The sequence below is a fragment of the Oncorhynchus mykiss genome, chromosome 32 (genome assembly GCF_013265735.2).
Source record: "Oncorhynchus mykiss isolate Arlee chromosome 32, USDA_OmykA_1.1, whole genome shotgun sequence".
Classification (NCBI taxonomy): Eukaryota; Metazoa; Chordata; class Actinopteri; order Salmoniformes; family Salmonidae; genus Oncorhynchus; species Oncorhynchus mykiss.
Genome location: NC_050572.1, coordinates 9,667,534 through 9,687,533, shown reverse-complemented (window position 1 = coordinate 9,687,533; position 20,000 = coordinate 9,667,534). Strand labels below are relative to the sequence as shown.

Genomic DNA, 20,000 nt, shown 5'->3' with positions numbered 1-20,000 from the left:
AGCCCCTACACCCTAGCCCCTACACCCTAGCCCCTACACCCTAGCTCCTAGCTTTTATACACTTCCCCCCTAGCCCTTACACCCTAGCTTTTATACACTTCCCCCTATACCTACACCCTACACCCTAGCTCCTAGCTTTTATACACTTCCCCCCTACACCTTACACCCTAGCTTTTATACACTTCCCCCTATACCTACACCCTACACCTTACACCCTAGCTTTTATACACTTCCCCCTATACCTACACCCTACACCTTACACCCTAGCTTTTATACACTTCCCCCTATACCTACACCCTACACCCTAGCTCCTAGCTTTTATACACTTCCCCCCTAGCCCTTACACCCTAGCTTTTATACACTTCCCCCTATACCTACACCCTACACCCTAGCTCCTAGCTTTTATACACTTCCCCCCTACACCTTACACCCTAGCTTTTATACACTTCCCCCTATACCTACACCCTACACCTTACACCCTAGCTTTTATACACTTCCCCCTATACCTACACCCTACACCTTACACCCTAGCTTTTATACACTTCCCCCTATACCTACACCCTACACCCTAGCCCCTAGCTTTTATACACTTCCCCCTATACCTACACCCTACACCCTAGCCCCTAGCTTTTATACACTTCCCCCCTAGCCCCTACACCCTAGCTTTTATATACTTCCCCCCTAGCCCCTACACCCTAGCCCCTACACCATAGACCCTAGCTTTTATATACTTCCCCCTAGCCCCTACACCCTAGCCCCTACACCCTAGCCCCTACACCCGAGCCCCTACACCCTAGCCCCTACACCCTAGCCCCTACACCCTAGCCCCTAGCTTTTATATACTTCCCCCCTAGCCCCTACACCCTAGCCCCTAGCGTTTACATAGTCACACCTTTGTAGTGCTCCACCAGCTGTTGCACAGAGTCAAACTGTGTGCGTGTTGTTATGTAATATCCTCCACTGTCCAGCTTCCTGATCTTATAATGCTTGACATGGTCACCTTTACCATCATCCCAGTCACAGATAGACAGAGAGTAGGCACCTGGAGATAGGAGAGAGGGGAGGGAGAGAGAGGGAGGGGGAGAGGGAGAGAGAAAGAAGGGGAGAGGGAGAGAGAAAGAGGGGGAGAGGGAGAGGGGGAGAGGGAGAGAGAGAGAGGGGGAGATGGAGAGAGAAAGAGGGGGAGAGGGAGAGGGGGAGAGGGAGAGAGAGAGAGGGGGAGAGGGAGAGAGAAAGAGGGGGAGAGGGAGAGAGAGAGAGAGAGAGAGAGACAGAGAGAGAGAGAGAGAGAAAGAGAGAAAGAGAGAATGAGAGGTGAGAGATAGAGGGAGGGGGAGAGAGAGAGACAGAAACAGAAACAGAGACACAGACAGACAGACCGACCAACCGACAGACCGACCGGACCGACCGACAGACCGACTGACCGACCGGACCGACAGACCGACTGACCGACCGGACCGACCGACCGACCCCGACCGACAGACCGACTGACCGACCGACCGACCGACCGACCGACAGACCGACCGACCGAAGTCAAATGTCTACTGTCTGCTGATGATCTGGTGCTTCTGTCCCGGACCAAGGAGGGCCTACAGCAGCACCTAGATATTCTGCACAGATTCTGCCAGACCTGGACCCTGACAGTAAATCTCAGTAAGGACCACGAATACAAATTCCATCTAGACACCGTTGCCCTAGAGCACACAAAAACCTATACATACCTCGGCCTAAACATCAGCGCCATGGGTAACTTCCACAAAGCTGTGAACGATCTGAGAGACAAGGCAAGAAGGGCATTCTATGCCATCAAAAGGAACATAAAATTTGACATACCAATTAGGATCTGGCAAAAAATACTTGAATCAGTCATAGAACCCATTGCCCTTTATGGTTGTGAGGTCTGGGTTCCTCTCACCAACCAAGATTTCACAAAATGGGACAAGCACCAAATTGAGACTCCACATGCTGAATTCTGTAAAAATATCCTCTGTGTAGAACGTAAAACACTGAATAATGCACGCAGAGCAGAATTAGGCCGATACCCACTAATTATCAAAATCCAGAAAAGAGCCGTTAAATTCTACAACCACCTAAAAGGAAGCGATTCCCAAACCTTCCATAACAAAACCATCACCTACAGAGAGATGAACCTGGAGAAGAGTCCCCTAAGCAAGCTGGTCCTGGGGCTCTGTTCACAAACACAAACAGACCCCACAGAGCCCCAGGACAGCAGCACAATTAGACCCAACCAAATCATGAGAAAACAAAAAGATAATTACTTGACACATTGGAAAGAATTAACAAAAAAAACAGAGCAAACTAGAATGCTATTTGGTCCTAAACAGAGAGTACACAGTGGCAGAATACCTGACCACTGTGACTGACCCAAACTTAAGGAAAGCTTTGACTATGTACAGACTCAGTGAGCATAGCCTTGCTATTGAGAAAGGCCGCCGTAGGCAGACCTGGCTCTCAAGAGAAGACAGGCTATGTGCTCACTGCCCACAAAATGAGGTTGAAACTGAGCTGCACTTCCTATCCTCCTGCCAAATGTATGACCATATTAGAGATACATATTTCCCTCAGACTACACAGACTCACAAAGAATTTGAAAACAAAACCAATTTTGATAAACTCCCATATCTATTGGGTGAAATACCACAGTGTGCCATCACAGCAGCAAGATTTGTGACCTGTTGCCTCAAGAAAAGGGCAACCAGTGAAGAACAAACACCATTGTAAATACAACCCATATTTATGTTTATTTATTTTCCCTTTTGTACTTTAACTATTTGCACAAAATATGATGTGTGTGTGTGTGTGTGTGTGTGTGTGTGTGTGTGTGTGTGTGTGTGTGTGTGTGTGTGTGTGTGTGTGTGTGTGTGTGTGTGTGTGTGTGCGTGTGTGTGTGTGTGTGCGTGCGTGCGTGCGTGTGTGTGTGTGTGTGCTCTTGGCAGGATGTAGTGTTGAACACAGACTGATGATGAAGATCATTAGTCATTTCCTGCAGCTGGGGATGAGAGAGGAGGAGGAAGAGAGGAAGAGAGGAAAGGGAAGGAGAGGGAAACATATAGCCAAGGGAGAGAGGTGAAAGAGTGAGGGTAGGGAGAGAAACAGAGAGCATTTAGTGAAGGAGAGGTTCGGGGTCGGAGTTGAGTGGGTGGCTAGAAGGGGGTGGGAGAGGGCAAGGGGTGACTGCGGGATTAGAATATTAATCAGGTTCCTTAGTGATGGTTGTAGTAAACTGTAGTTCCTTAGTGATGGTTGTAGTAAACTGTAGTTCCTTAGTGATGGTTGTAGTAAACTGTAGTTCCTTAGTGATGGTTGTAGTAAACTGTAGTTCCTTAGTGATGGTTGTAGTAAACTGTAGTTCCTTAGTGATGGTTGTAGTAAACTGTAGTTCCTTAGTGATGGTTGTAGTAAACTGTAGTTCCTTAGTGATGGTTGTAGTAAACTGTAATTCCTTAGTGATGGTTGTAGTAAACTGTAGTTCCTCAGTGATGGTTGTAGTAATCTGTAGTTCCTTAGTGATGGTTGTAGTAAACTGTAGTTCCTTAGTGATATTTATAGTAAACTGTAGTTCCTTAGTGATGGTTGTAGTAAACTGTAGTTCCTTAGTGATGGTTGTAGTAAACTGTAGTTCCTTAGTGATATTTATAGTAAACTGTAGTTCCTTAGTGATGGTTGTAGTAAACTGTAGTTCCTTAGTGATGGTTGTAGTAAACTCTAGTTCCTTAGTGATGGTTATAGTAAACTGTAGTTCCTTAGTGATGGTTGTAGTAAACTGTAGTTCCTTAGTGATGGTTGTAGTAAACTGTAGTTCCTTAGTGATAGTTGTAGTAAACTGTAGTTCCTTAGTGATATTTATAGTAAACTGTAGTTCCTTAGTGATGGTTGTAGTAAACTGTAGTTCCTTAGTGATGGTTGTAGTAAACTGTAGTTCCTTAGTGATGGTTGTAGTAAACTGTAGTTCCTTAGTGATGGTTGTAGTAAACTGTAGTTCCTCAGTGATGGTTGTAGTAAACTGTAGTTCCTTAGTGATATTTATAGTAAACTGTAGTTCCTTAGTGATATTTATAGTAAACTGTAGTTTCTTAGTGATATTTATAGTAAACTGTAGTTCCTTAGTGATGGTTATAGTAAACTGTAGTTCCTTAGTGATGGTTGTAGTAAACTGTAGTTCCTTAGTGATGGTTGTAGTAAACTGTAGTTCCTTAGTGATATTTATAGTAAACTGTAGTTCCTTAGTGATGGTTGTAGTAAACTGTAGTTCCTCAGTGATGGTTGTAGTAAACTGTAGTTCCTTAGTGATATTTATAGTAAACTGTAGTTCCTTAGTGATGGTTGTAGTAAACTGTAGTTCCTTAGTGATGGTTATAGTAAACTGTAGTTCCTTAGTGATGGTTGTAGTAAACTGTAGTTCCTTAGTGATGGTTGTAGTAAACTGTAGTTCCTCAGTGATGGTTGTAGTAAACTGTAGTTCCTTAGTGATGGTTGTAGTAAACTGTAGTTCCTTAGTGATGGTTGTAGTAAACTGTAGTTCCTCAGTGATGGTTGTAGTAAACTGTAGTTCCTTAGTGATATTTATAGTAAACTGTAGTTCCTTAGTGATATTTATATTAAACTGTAGTTCCTTAGTGATGGTTGTAGTAAACTGTAGTTCCTTAGTGATGGTTGTAGTAAACTGTAGTTCCTTAGTGATGGTTGTAGTAAACTGTAGTTCCTTAGTGATGGTTGTATTAAACTGTAGTTCCTTAGTGATGGTTGTAGTAAACTGTAGTTCCTTAGTGATGGTTGTAGTAAACTGTAGTTCCTTAGTGATGGTTGTAGTAAACTGTAGTTCCTTAGTGATGGTTGTAGTAAACTGTAGTTCCTTAGTGATGGTTGTAGTAAACTGTAGTTCCTTAGTGATGGTTGTAGTAAACTGTAGTTCCTTAGTGATGGTTGTAGTAAACTGTAGTTCCTTAGTGATGGTTGTATTAAACTGTAGTTCCTTAGTGATGGTTGTAGTAAACTGTAGTTCCTTAGTGATGGTTGTAGTAAACTGTAGTTCCTTAGTGATGGTTGTAGTAAACTGTAGTTCCTTAGTGATGGTTGTAGTAAACTGTAGTTCCTTAGTGATGGTTGTAGTAAACTGTAGTTCCTTAGTGATGGTTGTAGTAAACTGTAGTTCCTTAGTGATGGTTGTAGTAAACTGTAGTTCCTTAGTGATATTTATAGTAAACTGTAGTTCCTTAGTGATGGTTGTAGTAAACTGTAGTTCCTTAGTGATGGTTGTAGTAAACTGTAGTTCCTTAGTGATGGTTGTAGTAAACTGTAGTTCCTTAGTGATGGTTGTAGTAAACTGTAGTTCCTTAGTGATGGTTGTAGTAAACTGTAGTTCCTTAGTGATGGTTGTAGTAAACTGTAGTTCCTTAGTGATGGTTGTAGTAAACTGTAGTTCCTCAGTGATGGTTGTAGTAAACTGTAGTTCCTTAGTGATGGTTGTAGTAAACTGTAGTTCCTCAGTGATGGTTGTAGTAAACTGTAGTTCCTTAGTGATGGTTGTAGTAAACTGTAGTTCCTTAGTGATGGTTGTAGTAAACTGTAGTTCCTTAGTGATGGTTGTAGTAAACTGTAGTTCCTTAGTGATGGTTGTAGTAAACTGTAGTTCCTTAGTGATGGTTATAGTAAACTGTAGTTCCTTAGTGATGGTTGTAGTAAACTGTAGTTCCTTAGTGATGGTTGTAGTAAACTGTAGTTCCTTAGTGATAGTTGTAGTAAACTGTAGTTCCTCACTTCCCTCTCTCCCCTTCTCCATCTCTCTGTCTCCCTCTCTCCCCTTCTCCATCTCTCTGTCTCCCTCTCTCCCCTTCTCCATATCTCTGTCTCCCTCTCTCCCCTTCTCCATCTCTCTGTCTCCCTCTCTCCCCTTCTCTCTCTCTCTCTGTCTCCCTCTTTCCCCTTCTCTCTCTGTCTCCCTCTCTCCTCTTCTCTCTCTCTCTGTCTCCCTCTCCCCTTCTCCCTCTCTCTCTCATCCCTTCTCCCTCTCTCCCCTTCTCTCTCTCTCTGTCTCCCTCTCTCCCCTTCTCTCTCTCTCTGTCTCCCTCTTTCCCCTTCTCTCTCTGTCTCCCTCTCTCCCCTTCTCCCTCTTTCTGTCTCCCTCTCCCCTTCTCTCTCTCTCTGTCTCCCTCTTTCCCCTTCTCCCTCTTTCTGTCTCCCTCTCTCCCCTTCTCTCTCTCTCTGTCTCCCTCTCCCCTTCTCCCTCTTTCTGTCTCCCTCTCCCCTTCTCCCTCTCTCTCATCCCTTTCCCTCTCTGTCTCCCTCTTTCCCTTCTCTCTCTCTCTCTCTGTCTCTCCCTCTCTCATTCTGCTTGTTCCTTCCTCCATCTCTTTCATTATCTCAAACTCACTCACCCTGACTTTATGTCTCTCTTTCTCCACCCTGTCTAGCTCTCTCTCTCTGGCTCGCTCATCTTATCTCTCTATGTCAACCTCTCTCTTTTTCTCTCCCTCTATAAACTAATTCAGCCACTCTCTCCCTTTCCCCAATGACTTTCCCTATCTACCCTCCCTGTCTCTGTTGTTTCTCACTCGTACTGTCTCTCTCTCTCTCTCTCTCTCTCTCTCTCTCTGTCTCTCTGTCTCTCTGTGTCAGTGCTGCTGCCTGTCTCTTAGCAACAACTGCACACCCGTTAAAGCTTTTCCACACACATCCATAGAGACACACACACGCACACACACACACACACACACACACACACACACACACACACACACACACACACACGCAAACACTCAGACACGCACACACTCAAACACTCAGACATGCGCACACACAAACACACACACACACGCAGTATCTGGATATCTCCTCTGAGTGTGTGTGACATAGAGGCAGATGATTACATATACAATGACTAGAACTGTTAACACCTCCCACTTGGATGAATGAATATCTCTACAGTCTGGCTCATTAACTGCAGACTTCTATTCAATCCTATGGTACCAATGACACGTTAGTGGTCAAGTGTGGCTCAGTTGGTAGAGCAGGGCGCTTGTGGGTTCGATTCCCGCTGGGGACACCCATACAGGAAATTGTGTGCGTGACTGTCTTCTTGGATAAAAGTGTCTGCTAACAATGTTATGCTATGGAAGGCAGATTCATTATTCTCTAGTCATCTCGTCCTGGTGTCTGAAATCAGAAAGGGTTTAGAGATCTGATGCTCTGTCTCTCTCAGACTGACCGTCAACAAGTTGTTTCCTAACCCAGTCGTATGCCCCAAGCCGTGGTACACCTGTCTCATCTGATGCTCTGTCTCTCTCAGACTGACAGTCAACAAGTTGTTTCCTAACCCAGTCGTATGGGCCCCAAGCCGTGGTACACCTGTCTCATCTGATGCTCTGTCTCTCTCAGACTGACAGTCAACAAGTTGTTTCCTAACCCAGTCGTTTGCCCCAAGCCGTGGTACACCTGTCTCATCTGATGCTCTGTCTCTCTCAGACTGACAGTCAACAAGTTGTTTCCTAACCCAGTCGTATGGGCCCTAAGCCGTGGTACACCTGTCTCATCTGATGCTCTGTCTCTCTCAGACTGACAGTCAACAAGTTGTTTCCTAACCCAGTCGTATGGGCCCCAAGCCGTGGTACACCTGTCTCATCTGATGCTCTGTCTCTCTCAGACTGACAGTCAACAAGTTGTTTCCTAACCCAGTCGTATGGGCCCCAAGCCGTGGTACACCTGTCTCATCTGATGCTCTGTCTCTCTCAGACTGACAGGCAACAAGTTGTTTCCTAACCCAGTCGTATGGGCCCCAAGCCGTGGTACACCTGTCTCATCTGATGCTCTGTCTCTCTCAGACTGACAGTCAACAAGTTGTTTCCTAACCCAGTCGTATGGGCCCCAAGCCGTGGTACACCTGTCTCATCTGATGCTCTGTCTCTCTCAGACTGACAGTCAACAAGTTGTTTCCTAACCCAGTCGTATGGGCCCTAAGCCGTGGCACACCTGTCTCATCTGATGCTCTGTCTCTCTCAGACTGACAGGCAACAAGTTGTTTCCTAACCCAGTCGTATGGGCCCCAAGCCGTGGTACACCTGTCTCATCTGATGCTCTGTCTCTCTCAGACTGACAGTCAACAAGTTGTTTCCTAACCCAGTCGTATGGGCCCCAAGCCGTGGTACACCTGTCTCATCTGATGCTCTGTCTCTCTCAGACTGACAGTCAACAAGTTGTTTCCTAACCCAGTCGTATGGGCCCCAAGCCGTGGTACACCTGTCTCATCTGATGCTCTGTCTCTCTCAGACTGACAGTCAACAAGTTGTTTCCTAACCCAGTCGTATGGGCCCTAAGCCGTGGTACATCTGTCTCATCTGATGCTCTGTCTCTCTCAGACTGACAGGCAACAAGTTGTTTCCTAACCCAGTCGTATGGGCCCCAAGCCGTGGTACACCTGTCTCATCTGATGCTCTGTCTCTCTCAGACTGACAGTCAACAAGTTGTTTCCTAACCCAGTCGTATGGGCCCCAAGCCGTGGTACACCTGTCTCATCTGATGCTCTGTCTCTCTCAGACTGACAGTCAACAAGTTGTTTCCTAACCCAGTCGTATGGGCCCCAAGCCGTGGTACACCTGTCTCATCTGATGCTCTGTCTCTCTCAGACTGACAGTCAACAAGTTGTTTCCTAACCCAGTCGTATGGGCCCCAAGCCGTGGTACACCTGTCTCATCTGATGCTCTGTCTCTCTCAGACTGACAGGCAACAAGTTGTTTCCTAACCCAGTCGTATGGGCCCTAAGCCGTGGTACACCTGTCTCATCTGATGCTCTGTCTCTCTCAGACTGACAGTCAACAAGTTGTTTCCTAACCCAGTCGTATGGGCCCCAAGCCGTGGTACACCTGTCTCATCTGATGTTCTGTCTCTCTCAGACTGACAGGCAACAAGTTGTTTCCTAACCCAGTCGTATGGGCCCTAAGCCGTGGCATACCTGTCTCATCTAAAGAGCTTCAGACAACGTTCCCACCACCTGAACTCATCTGAGTTGATGTTTTGGTGTGCGTGTGCGTGTGCGTGTGTGTGTGTGTGCACTTGCGTGTGTAATTAAACTTGTGTCCTGAGGTTATAGTCCTTCCTGTCTCTGTTCGGATAGAATCTTAATGAATGAATATGTTAATTAGAGAGAGAGGGGAGGGACACAGACAGAGAAAAAGATAGATAGCGAGAGAGAGGGAAGGAGGGAGGGAGAGACAGCGAGGGAGAAAGAGAGGGGGCAGAGAGAGAGAATATTGCGAGAGACGTGAGAGAGGGAGACAGGAACAAACACCACATTTTTATTTTATTTTGTTTTTATTTCACCTTTATTTAACCAGGTAGGCTAGTTGAGAACACCTTTATTTAACCAGGTAGGCTAGTTGAGAACACCTTTATTTAACCAGGTAGGCTAGTTGAGAACACCTTTATTTAACCAGGTAGGCTAGTTGAGAACACCTTTATTTAACCAGGTAGGCTAAATGAGAACAAGTTCTCATTTACAACTGCGACCTGGCCAAGAGAAAGCAAAGCAGTGTGAACAGACAACACAGAGTTACACATGGAGTAAACCATAAACAAGTCAATAACACAGTAGAAAAAAGAGTCTATATACATTGTGTGCAAAAGGCATGAGGAGGTATGCGAATAATTACAATTTTGCAGATTAACACTGGAGTGATAAATGATCAGATGGTTATGTACAGGTAGAGATATTGGTGTGCAAAAGAGCAGAAAAAGTAAATAAATATACAGTATGGGGATGAGGTAGGTAAATTGGGTGGGCTATTTACCGATAGACTATGTACAGCTGCAGCGATCGGTTAGCTGACCAGATAGCAGATGTTTGAAGTTGGTGAGGGAGATACAGTGGGGCAAAAAAGTATTTAGTCAGCCACCAATTGTGCAAGTTCTCCCACTTAAAAAGATGAGAGAGGCCTGTAATTATCACAGGTACACTTCAACTATGACAGACAAAATGAGAAAAAAAAATCCAGAAAATCACATTGTAGGATTTTTAATGAATTTATTTGCAAATTATGGTGAAAAATAAGTATTTGGTCACCTACAAACAAGCAAGATTTCTGGCTCTCACAGACCTGTAACTTCTTCTTTAAGAGGCTCCTCTGTCCTCCACTCGTCACCTGTATTAATGGCACCTGTTTGAACTTGTTATCAGTATAAAAGACACCTGTCCACAACCTCAAACAGTCACACTCCAAACTCCACTATGGCCAAGACCCAAGAGCTGTCAAAGGACACCAGAAACAAAATTGTAGACCTGCACCAGGCTGGGAAGACTGAATATGCAATAGGTAAGCAGCTTGGTTTGAAGAAATCAACTGTGGGAGCAATTATTAGGAAATGGAAGACATACAAGACCACTGATAATCTCCCTCGATCTGGGGCTCCACGCAAGACCTCACCCCGTGGGGTCAAAATGATCAAAAGAACGGTGAGCAAAAATCCCAGAACCACACGGGGGGACCTAGTGAATGACCTACAGAGAGCTGGGACCAAAGTAACAAAGCCTACCATCAGCAAGGGCATTGAAGATGAAACGTGGCTGGGTCTTTCAGCATGACAATGATCCCAAACACACCGCCCGGGCAACGAAGGAGTGGCTTCGTAAGAAGCATTTCAAGGTCCTGGAATGGCCTAGCCAGTCTCCAGATCTCAGCCCCATAGAAAATCTTTGGAGGGAGTTGAAAGTCCGTGTTGCCCAGCAACAGCCCCAAAACATCACTGCTCTAGAGGAGATCTGCATGGAGGAATGGGCCAAAATACCAGCAACAGTGTGTGAAAACCTTGTGAAGACTTACAGAAAACGTTTGACCTCTGTCATTGCCAACAACGGGTATATAACAAAGTATTGTGATAAACTTTTGTTATTGACCAAATACTTATTTTCCACCATAATTTGCAAATAAATTCATTAAAAATCCTACAATGTGATTTTCTGGATTTTTTTTCCTCATTTTGTCTGTCATAGTTGAAGTGATGATGAAAATTACAGGCCTCTCTCATCTTTTTAAGTGAGAGAACTTGCACAATTGGTGGCTGACTAAATACTTTCTTGCCCCACTGCAAAAGTCTCCAACTTCAGCGATTTTTGCAATTCGTTCCAGTCACAGGCAGCAGAGAACTGGAAGGAAAGGCGAGGAAAATTGAGACTCTGCACGCAGAATTCTGCAAAAATATCCTCCGTGTATAACGTTAAACACCAAATTATGCACTCAGAGCAGAATTAGGCCGATACCCGCTAATTATCAAAATCCAGAAAAGAGCCGTTAAATTCTACAACCATCTAAAAGGAAGCGATTCCCAAACCTTCCATAAGGAAGCCATCACCTACAGAGAGATGAACCTGGAGAAGAGTCCCCTAAGCAAGCTGGTCCTGGGGCTCTGTTCACAAACACAAACACACCCCACAGAGCCCCAGGACAGCAGCACAGTTAGACCCATCCAAATCATGAGAAAACAAAAAGATAATTACTTGACACATTTGAAAGAATTTACAAAAAAACAGAGCAAACTAGAATGCTACTTGGCCCTAAACAGAGAGTACACAGTGGCAGAATACCTCACCACTGTGACTGACCCAAACTTAAGGAAAGCTTTGACTATGTACAGAGTCAGTGAGCATAGCCTTGCTATTGAGAAAGGCTGCCGTAGGCAGACATGGCCCCCAAGAGAAGACAAAATGAGGTGGAAACTGAGCTGCACTTCCTAACCTGCCCAATGAATGACCATATTAGAGACACATATTTCCCATTCAGATTACACAGACTCACAAAGAATTCGAAAACAAAACCAATTTTGATAAACTCCCATATCTACTGGGTGAAATACCACAGTGTGCCATCACAGCAGCAAGATTTGTGACCTGTTGCCAGAAGAAAAGGGCAACCAGTGAAGAACAAACACCATTGTAAATACAACCCATATTTTTGCTTATTTATTTTTCCTTTTGTACTCTAACCATTTGTACATCGTTACAACACTGTATAGAGAGATAATATGACATTTGAAATGTATTTTGGAACTTCTGTGAGTGTAATGTTTACTATTCATGTTTTATTGTTTATTTCACTTTTGTATATTATCTACTTCACTTGCTTTTGTAATGTAAACGTATGTTTTTCCCATGCCAATAAAGCCCCTTGAATTGAACTGAAAGGGAGAGAGAGAACACTGTGAGAGACAGTGAGAGGGAGAGAGAGGGAGAGAGAGAATGACAGAGTGAATTGAATGGAGTGAAAGATCGAAGGTCTGTAGGTGTTATTGATTATGTGTGTATGTGTCTAGGCGAGGTTGTGTGTCCCCAGTTGTATCATTAAGCACAGGAATGTAGAGGTTTCTCCTTGTATGCAACCTCTATCTCCACCCTCCTCTCTCTCTGACCCCTCCTCTCTCTCTGACCCCCCCTCTCTCTGATCCCCCCCCCCTCTCTCTCTCTCTCTCTGCTATAATCAGAGACATATGTTGGAGACGAAGGCTGGCTGATGATGGACAGGATTGTGTTTAGTGTGTGTTTGGTATAGGGGTGTTTAAGCTACCATTCCATTCTCATTTCCCTTTAAAAAAAGTTATCTATCTATATATATATATATATATATATATATATATATATATATATATATATATATCTCTGTCTGTCCCTCTATCTATCTGTCTCTCTCTCTGTCTATCCCTCTATCTCTCCCTTATCTCTCCATCCCTCCACCAATCAGAATGTGAGTTCTATTCATCATTTCTCTGCTTCCCTCTGCTGGTTAATATTCACATATTCCATATTCACTGTACCGGGTGTGTGTGTGCGTGCGTGTGTGCGTGTGTTTGTGTGTGTGTGTGTGTGTGTGTGTGTGTGTGTGTGTGTGTGTGTGTGTGTGCGTGCTCATCTAGTCAAACATCACGGCTATCCTGTTAACATCTCTCTCTCCTCTCTCTCTCGCTCTCTCTCACTCTGTCTCTCTGTCTTTCTCTCTCCCTCTCTCTCTCTTTCCCTCTCTCTCTCTCTCCTCTCTCTTTCCTACTCTCCTACTCTCCCTCTGTCTGTCTGTCTGTCCTTTCTCTCTCTCTCTCTCTCTCTCTCTCTCTCTCTCTCTCTCTCCTCCCTCGCTCTCTCTCTCTCTCCCCCCTCTCTCTCTCTTCCCCCCGCACCCCCCCCCTCTCTCTCCCCCCTCTCTCTCTCTCTCTCTCTCCCCCTCTCTCTCTCTCTCTCTCCCCCCCTCTCTCTCTCTTCCCCCCGCACCCCCCCCTCTCTCTCTCTCTCTCTCTCTCCCCCTCTCTCTCTCTTCCCCCCGCACCCCCCCCCTCTCTCTCTCTCTCTCCCCTCTCTCTCTCTCTCTCTCTCTCCCCTCTCTCTCTCTCTCTCTCTCTCTCCCCCCTCTCTCTCTCTCCCCCCTCTCTCTCTCTCTCTCTCCCCCCTCTCTCTCTCTTCCCCCCGCACCCCCCCCCTCTCTCTCTCCTCTCTCTCCTTATTTCTCGCAGCTGAGAGAAAGAGTAGAGTGTATAGTGTGTGCATTTACACTACTGCGGTACTGACGCCCCAATGAACTGCAGACAGCCAGCCAGACCACATGATATAAAACACTATCGACCATATAGCTCAGGAGTTGATTGTTAAATGCCAGCATTGGGATGTTATGTTGTGTCAATGTTGTATCAATGTTTCTTCTTGGTTACAGTAGAATAATAGTTTCTCCCCCAAATTCAAGTATGTTACCTCAAAGTTACTGGATCTGTTACTTTAAAGTAATTGTGGTCCAAAATGAATGTTTCCAAACGATCCCACTCCTAAATTAATGTTTCCAAACGATCCCAATCCTAAATGAATGTTTACAAACGATCCCAATCCTAAATGAATGTTTCCAAACGATCCCAATCCTAAATGAATGTTTCCAAACGATCCCAATCCTAAATGAATGTTTCCAAACGATCCCAATCCTAAATGAATGTTTCCAAACGATCCCAATCCAAAATGAATGTTTCCAAACAATCCCAATCCTAAATGAATGTTTCCAAACGATCCCAATCCTAAATGAATGTTTCCAAACGATCCCAATCCTAAATGAATGTTTCCAAACGATCCCACTCCTAAATGAATGTTTCCAAACGATCACAATCCAAAATGAATGTTTCCAAACGATCCCAATCCTAAATTAATGTTTCCAAACGATCCCACTCCTAAATGAATGTTTCCAAACGATCCCAATCCTAAATGAATGTTTCCAAACGATCCCAATCCTAAATGAATGTTTCCAAACGATCCCAATCCTAAATGAATGTTTCCAAACGATCCCAATCCTAAATGAATGTTTCCAAACGATCCCAATCCTAAATGAATGTTTCCAAACGATCCCAATCCTAAATGAATGTTTCCAAACAATCCCAATCCTAAATGAATGTTTACAAACGATCCCAATCCTAAATGAATGTTTACAAACGATCCCAATCCTAAATGAATGTTTACAAACGATCCCAATCCTAAATGAATGTTTCCAAACGATCCCAATCATAAATGAATGTTTCCAAACGATCCCAATCCTAAATGAATGAGAATGATTGGTATCATCTAATTCCATCTTCTCCCTTTAACATTACGTTGATTTTCTGTTAGAATCTACTGTTTGGAGTGTGTTGAATGTATGTATTCCTCTCTCCTCAGCTCCCTAAATTCTCTGGATAGAGGCATGTGACTTCAGCAGACCACACATAAACAGACGGAGAGAGAGACGGAGAGAGAGACAGAGAGAGAGAGCTCACTGGGCCTCAACACTCTCTGACATCACCATCCCCTCTGTGACATCACTCTGACATCACCATCCCCTCTGTGACATCACTTTGACATCATCATCACCATCGCCCTCTGTGGATGAGCCGCCTGTCTGGACGCCTGCGGTCAGGTGGAGGTGGCGGGGTGGGGCGTGAAGGTGGGGCCTTGGCGGAGGAGCAGGGGTGTGAGGGGGAGCTGGCGACGTGGGGGAGGGAGGTGGCAGCAGGGGTACAGGAGAGGGTCATAGTGGAACCCAGTGCTGAGGCTGGAGCTCAAGGGACCCTTGACCTTTCACCATCACCCTCGCCCCACTCCCTGGCCAACGGGGTTCACCTGCACAGGAGGCCTGGCCTTGGAACACGCCGACGCTGGCAGACAGAGACACACACACCAGGACAGACAGGAGTCACAGGAATGCAGATTTACACGGATCTCCAAATGCACACACCTGCGGACACTCACACACACCTAGCCGCTAACACACACCTAGCCGCTAACACACACCTAGCCGCTAACACACACCTAGCCGCTAACACACACATGGATGCTCACACACACTCGGACTCTGCCGGTCCAGAGCAGCCCAGAACTGTTTCATCACCAGAGACTCACACCAGATCACCTCAGCGACAGGTCCTCTTGCCTGTCACTCATTCAGCCTGCACCAATCAGCAAGTTGCTCCCTCTCCCTGCAGCCCGCTTCCTCCACCCTCTGCAAACAGAGACAGGCCCCCGGCCATTAGCCCTGCCCATATTGGACCAACACCTCTGGATCTCTCTAAACCCTCAAGAGCTATTGGCCCAAATCCTACAGGCCCTTCTCTTATTGGTCCATCCGGTTCAAACCCTTCTACTATTGGCCCAGACCCTGTAGATCCCTCCCCTGTATCTGTCGAAGGAGAGAGGAAGTATGCGCTCCGTAGCTCCGGTCGACCTCGCTTCCCCTGCCAGCTACGCAAGTCCTCCCGCATCCGCCGATCCACCGAGGATGGAGAGAGGAGGGGAGGGAGGGAGAGCGAGAGGGAGGAGGAGATGGCAGAGGAGGAAGAAGAGGAGGAGAAAGAGAGGGTGAGTGTACATGTAAAGGTAGAGCGCCCCACAGTGGAGGAGGGTTTACCTGCAACCTCGAAGCCTGCTGACTCAGCTGTACCTGTAGCACCACGCCCTTCACCACGCCCTACACCACGCCCTACACCACACCCCACCTCTCACTACGCCCCCCGGCCAGCGCCCAAACCCAGAACATCAACCAAACCCCAACCTAGACCTTCAACCAACGCCAAACAAAAAGCCCAACCCAGACCATCGATGAAAGCCTCGCCCAAAGCCTCGCCCAGACCAGCGACCAATCTTTCGCCTTGTCCATCGATCAATACCGTTCCCCAGCCGACAGTGAAGAAGGAGGTACCTGATGATCTAGTTCCTCCCACTAAACAGAAACGGCGGTTCGTTGGTGTGAGTTCAAGTTTCAGCATATTATTACCCACAAAGCAGTCAAAACAACCCAGAAGCCATGTTGTTATTTTGTTGTCTGACATCAACCAGATTTTAACCAGGAAAATAAGGGTTATAATATGTTTTTTATTGTGTTTGTTTTTGTCTGTTTCCCAGGTGAGGCGTATCGTGGTGAAGGTGGCTCGTATCCCGGTCAACCTCAGCCGACGCCAAAAGAGCTACAAGATTTCCTCCATGGAGACCGTTGTCGGACCGGAGAGGGGCGGGGCCAGTGGCGAGGGGGGGTTGGAGGGAGCAGAGGGGGTGACATCGGTGGTCCGAGAGCCAACTGCGCTCCTTCGCATGAAGAACAATGGGAAGAATGTGATGGTCATGTTCCCGCCTGGAGAACTCCCGGTGATCCTGAAACGCAGACGTGGCCGACCTCCCAAACAGGTTGTACCGGGAATGCCAGATAAAACAGGTGGGAATTTTGTCGCTGCCAGTGGGAACGGCGAGCCCAAGAAACCTCGTCGGCGCCGGCGGACCAAGCTCCCATCTCCGCAACCGTCGTACGTGAACGACACCAACGACGTCAAGACAGAGTACGGAGACGTTCTGTCCAAACTGGCGTTCCTAAACCACCAAACGCCTGCCACCGGCCGCTGCTCCCCACCACGCTGCTGGACACCCAGCGAACCGGATAGCTTTCACACGCCGTCCAACAACCCTGGGATCTCCGCCCTGCTCCACCGACTCACAGGGTTCAGACGCAGGGGAGGGAGGGGTGGTGGCGTAGGGGGCAGGGGAGGAGGAGCAGGAGGAGCCGGTGGAGAGGGCTTCAAGAGCTCCTTCAGTGACTTCTTCGAGACGATCGGGAAGAAAAGGAAAGTGATCCCTGCTCTGTCAGAACCAGGGTTACCCAGGAAACGAGGGAAGGGTGGGGGGGGCAGGGGAGGAGGGGTTGCAGGGGGGGAGATGGGGGCTGGAGGTGACGGGTGGAAGCCGATGAGAAAACGACGCTCGTGCAAGAATGGGGTTCTGAAAGGGGAGGCAGGAGGTCACCTGGAGCAAGACTGGTCTAATGGTGGAGGTGTCTGGGAGGATGACCGGGGAGGGGAGAGGGAGAGAGGGCCGGGGGCGTACCAGGCCTGTGGCTCCCTGAGGGGGGACTTCCTGCCCTGTGAGGGGGGAAGAGCAGGTGCATACGGCAGCCCTGGGGGCAGCAGAGAAGGTGGAGGTGGTGATGAAGTGCAGGGTTTGTTCGCTGGATATTTTCGCTCCCTGCTCGACTCTGACGACTCCTCCGACCTCCTGGATATCTCCTCCTCTCGGCCTGACCCCAGGAAACCTCCTCCCACCCCGGGCTACGACTCCTCCAGCACTGCCCCCGGCCCAGGTTCTCGCTGGTCCCCAGCCTTCCCCAAGCGCAGCCCCAAAGGAGAGGCAAGGGAGAACCAAACCCAGGTCTCTTCGTCCTCCTCTTCCAGACCTCATTACAGCTACTACCTTTCCCAGAACTCCCCGACCACTTCCTCCTTCCCAAAGTCCACCCCTCCCTCCCTCTCTCTGCCTCGCTCTCCCAGTTCCCCCCATCCCTCCTCCTACGGTCACTACCCGTCCGGCTATTCCTCCTCCTCTCCTGCGGGGGGCAGTGCAGCACCACAGAGACCCACAGACTGCAGCTTTGCAGCCTACGGGGCAGCAGGGCTGGATAAGGCCTCCACAGTCCCCCCCGTGGGCCAGGGTCAGATGGGCTATTCCAATTTTTCCAAGCGTGGATATGGGGGCTACCCTGGGCAGGTTGGACCATCCTCTCCAGGGGGAGGGGGGTATATGGCCATGGCCAAGAACAACCCCTTCCATTCCTCATCATCTCCAGAGGGTTATAGACACTACCCCTCCAACCAGTGGAACTGCAAGTAAGTAGCTTCAGGTCTAACTTGTCTGGAACCACAGAGTTTGGATTAGAGTACAATCCTACCCTAACTTCTTCTATAGTTGTATGTGTTTGAGATACATAACACCATAACACTAAATCCCTGATCTATAAATCACTTTGTGTCCTAAATAAGTACTTCTTAAAGCCCTTCACCAACTATGCAGTTTTAAGTAAATAGAGTGAATAAAATGTGCTGTGTGTTGCAGACAGGGCTCCAGTGGCTGGGCATGGGACAGTCTGGCTCATCATTACCCAGGAGGCTACAGTGACTACGTCACCCCAGGCCCCAGCGAGCCCAAAGACATCCTGGACATCTCTAACTACACCCCACAAAAGGTCAAGCGACAACCCTTCCTCGAGAGCCTATCAGAGTCCTCCTCTGACTCATCCCACCTGGGGGTCACCGGGTCAGGAGGCGGGGTCAGTACCGGAGGTGGGGGCGGAGGCTCGGGTTCAGGTTCCGGAGGTGGGGCTTACAGGCAGGGTGGAGGCAGGGAGTCTCTTCCTATTGGTGGAGAGGGAGGTCAAGGCCAGTCCAGCCTATCAAGTCTGGAGAAGTTAATGATGGACTGGCATGAGAGCGCCTCAGGCCCCTCTTACAACTGGAGCCAGAACGTTCTCTTCCAGGGGCAGGGAAAGCCCGGGCGGGGGCGCAGGAAACGGAATGCTGCCGAACCCCAAATGGAAAAGGAGGGGGGTGGTGGACCAGGACCGGAGCTCCCCCCAGACTCTCCCACCAGCCCCCCAGCCCAGACACAGTCCCACACCTCAACCCAGGGCTCTGGTGCCAAACGCAGTGGGATTGGGGGGCGGCAGGGCAGGGGGGCGAGGGGAGGCAGGGGAAGGCTGTGCCCGTCCCCAAGAGAACGCCCCCCAGGGGGGAAGAAGGGTAAGGCTGCTGGGGGTGGGGATGGAGGAGGAGGGGGTACTGCTCAGGGGGGGTTGTTCCAGGAAGGCCTTGACTACTTCAGTGGAGACAGCAGCAGCCTCTCCCCCCTCCCTACCCTTGCCCTACACCTTGGTTACCCCCCCGAGCCCTGTGAGTACCCCTCCCCAACTCCTTACTCCGCCCACCCCTCCACCCCGTCCTCAGAGGAGCGCTACCCAACCCTCTTCCCTGGCGAGGCCTCATCCTCCTCTCTCTCCCCTGGGATGACTTCCACAGCCTCCTCCTATCCTCCCAAACTATCACCCACCCCCCAGCCCTACCACCCCCCTCTCACCCCTGCTCCTCCCCACTCCTCCTTCTCCCCGTCCTGCTCCCAATCGCCACGGTTACTGGCCCACTGTGGAACAGCGCTGAGCCCCCCCTATCGTAACCCAGCAACCATCTCCAAGGACCATTTCACCTCCCAGTATGATTCTCCCAGCTGCTGTAGCTCCCCTTGTTGGTACAGCGGGGCATCGCTCAGTGGCAGCACCAGCCCTCACACTAACACACACGACAACGCACACGTACACGCTAATGTGAACCCTCACGCTAGCCCTAACAACCATCCTGATCCTAAAGCTTCTGCACACCCACACACCAACACACACCCACACACCAACACACCGACACACACCAACACACACCCAAACCCCAACCCTCACGCAAATATGAGCCCACACACACACTCCAACCCTAACACCAACCCTCACACGCACAACAACCCCCATAGCAAAAAACACCCGCACACCAACACACACCACCTTCATTCAAACCACAACCAACATCTTCACCCCCACACTCACACTCATCCTAACATGTATACAAAGCCCACCCTACACACTAGCCCCCACCCCCACCCCAACCCTAACCTCTCCCCTCACCCCAACACTAACCTCTCCCCCCACTCC

The 20,000-nt window shown here is 48.1% G+C and overlaps 1 protein-coding gene across 1 annotated transcript in view; it reads left to right on the top strand.

Annotated features, from left to right (window-relative positions):
• The window catches only part of LOC110487885 (AT-hook DNA-binding motif-containing protein 1), a gene marked incomplete at its 3' end in the record, with an annotated part of 38,249 nt that overhangs the window by 18,180 nt on the left and 69 nt on the right, over window positions 1–20,000 (top strand). The window contains exons 2-4 of the mRNA XM_036971829.1: window positions 14,678–16,240; window positions 16,397–18,141; window positions 18,368–20,000. The exon at window positions 18,368–20,000 is cut by the window's right edge and continues 69 nt beyond it. Coding sequence (XP_036827724.1) covers window positions 14,885–16,240; window positions 16,397–18,141; window positions 18,368–20,000 — 4,734 coding nt within the window. The remainder of the gene's footprint in view (window positions 1–14,677; window positions 16,241–16,396; window positions 18,142–18,367) is intronic.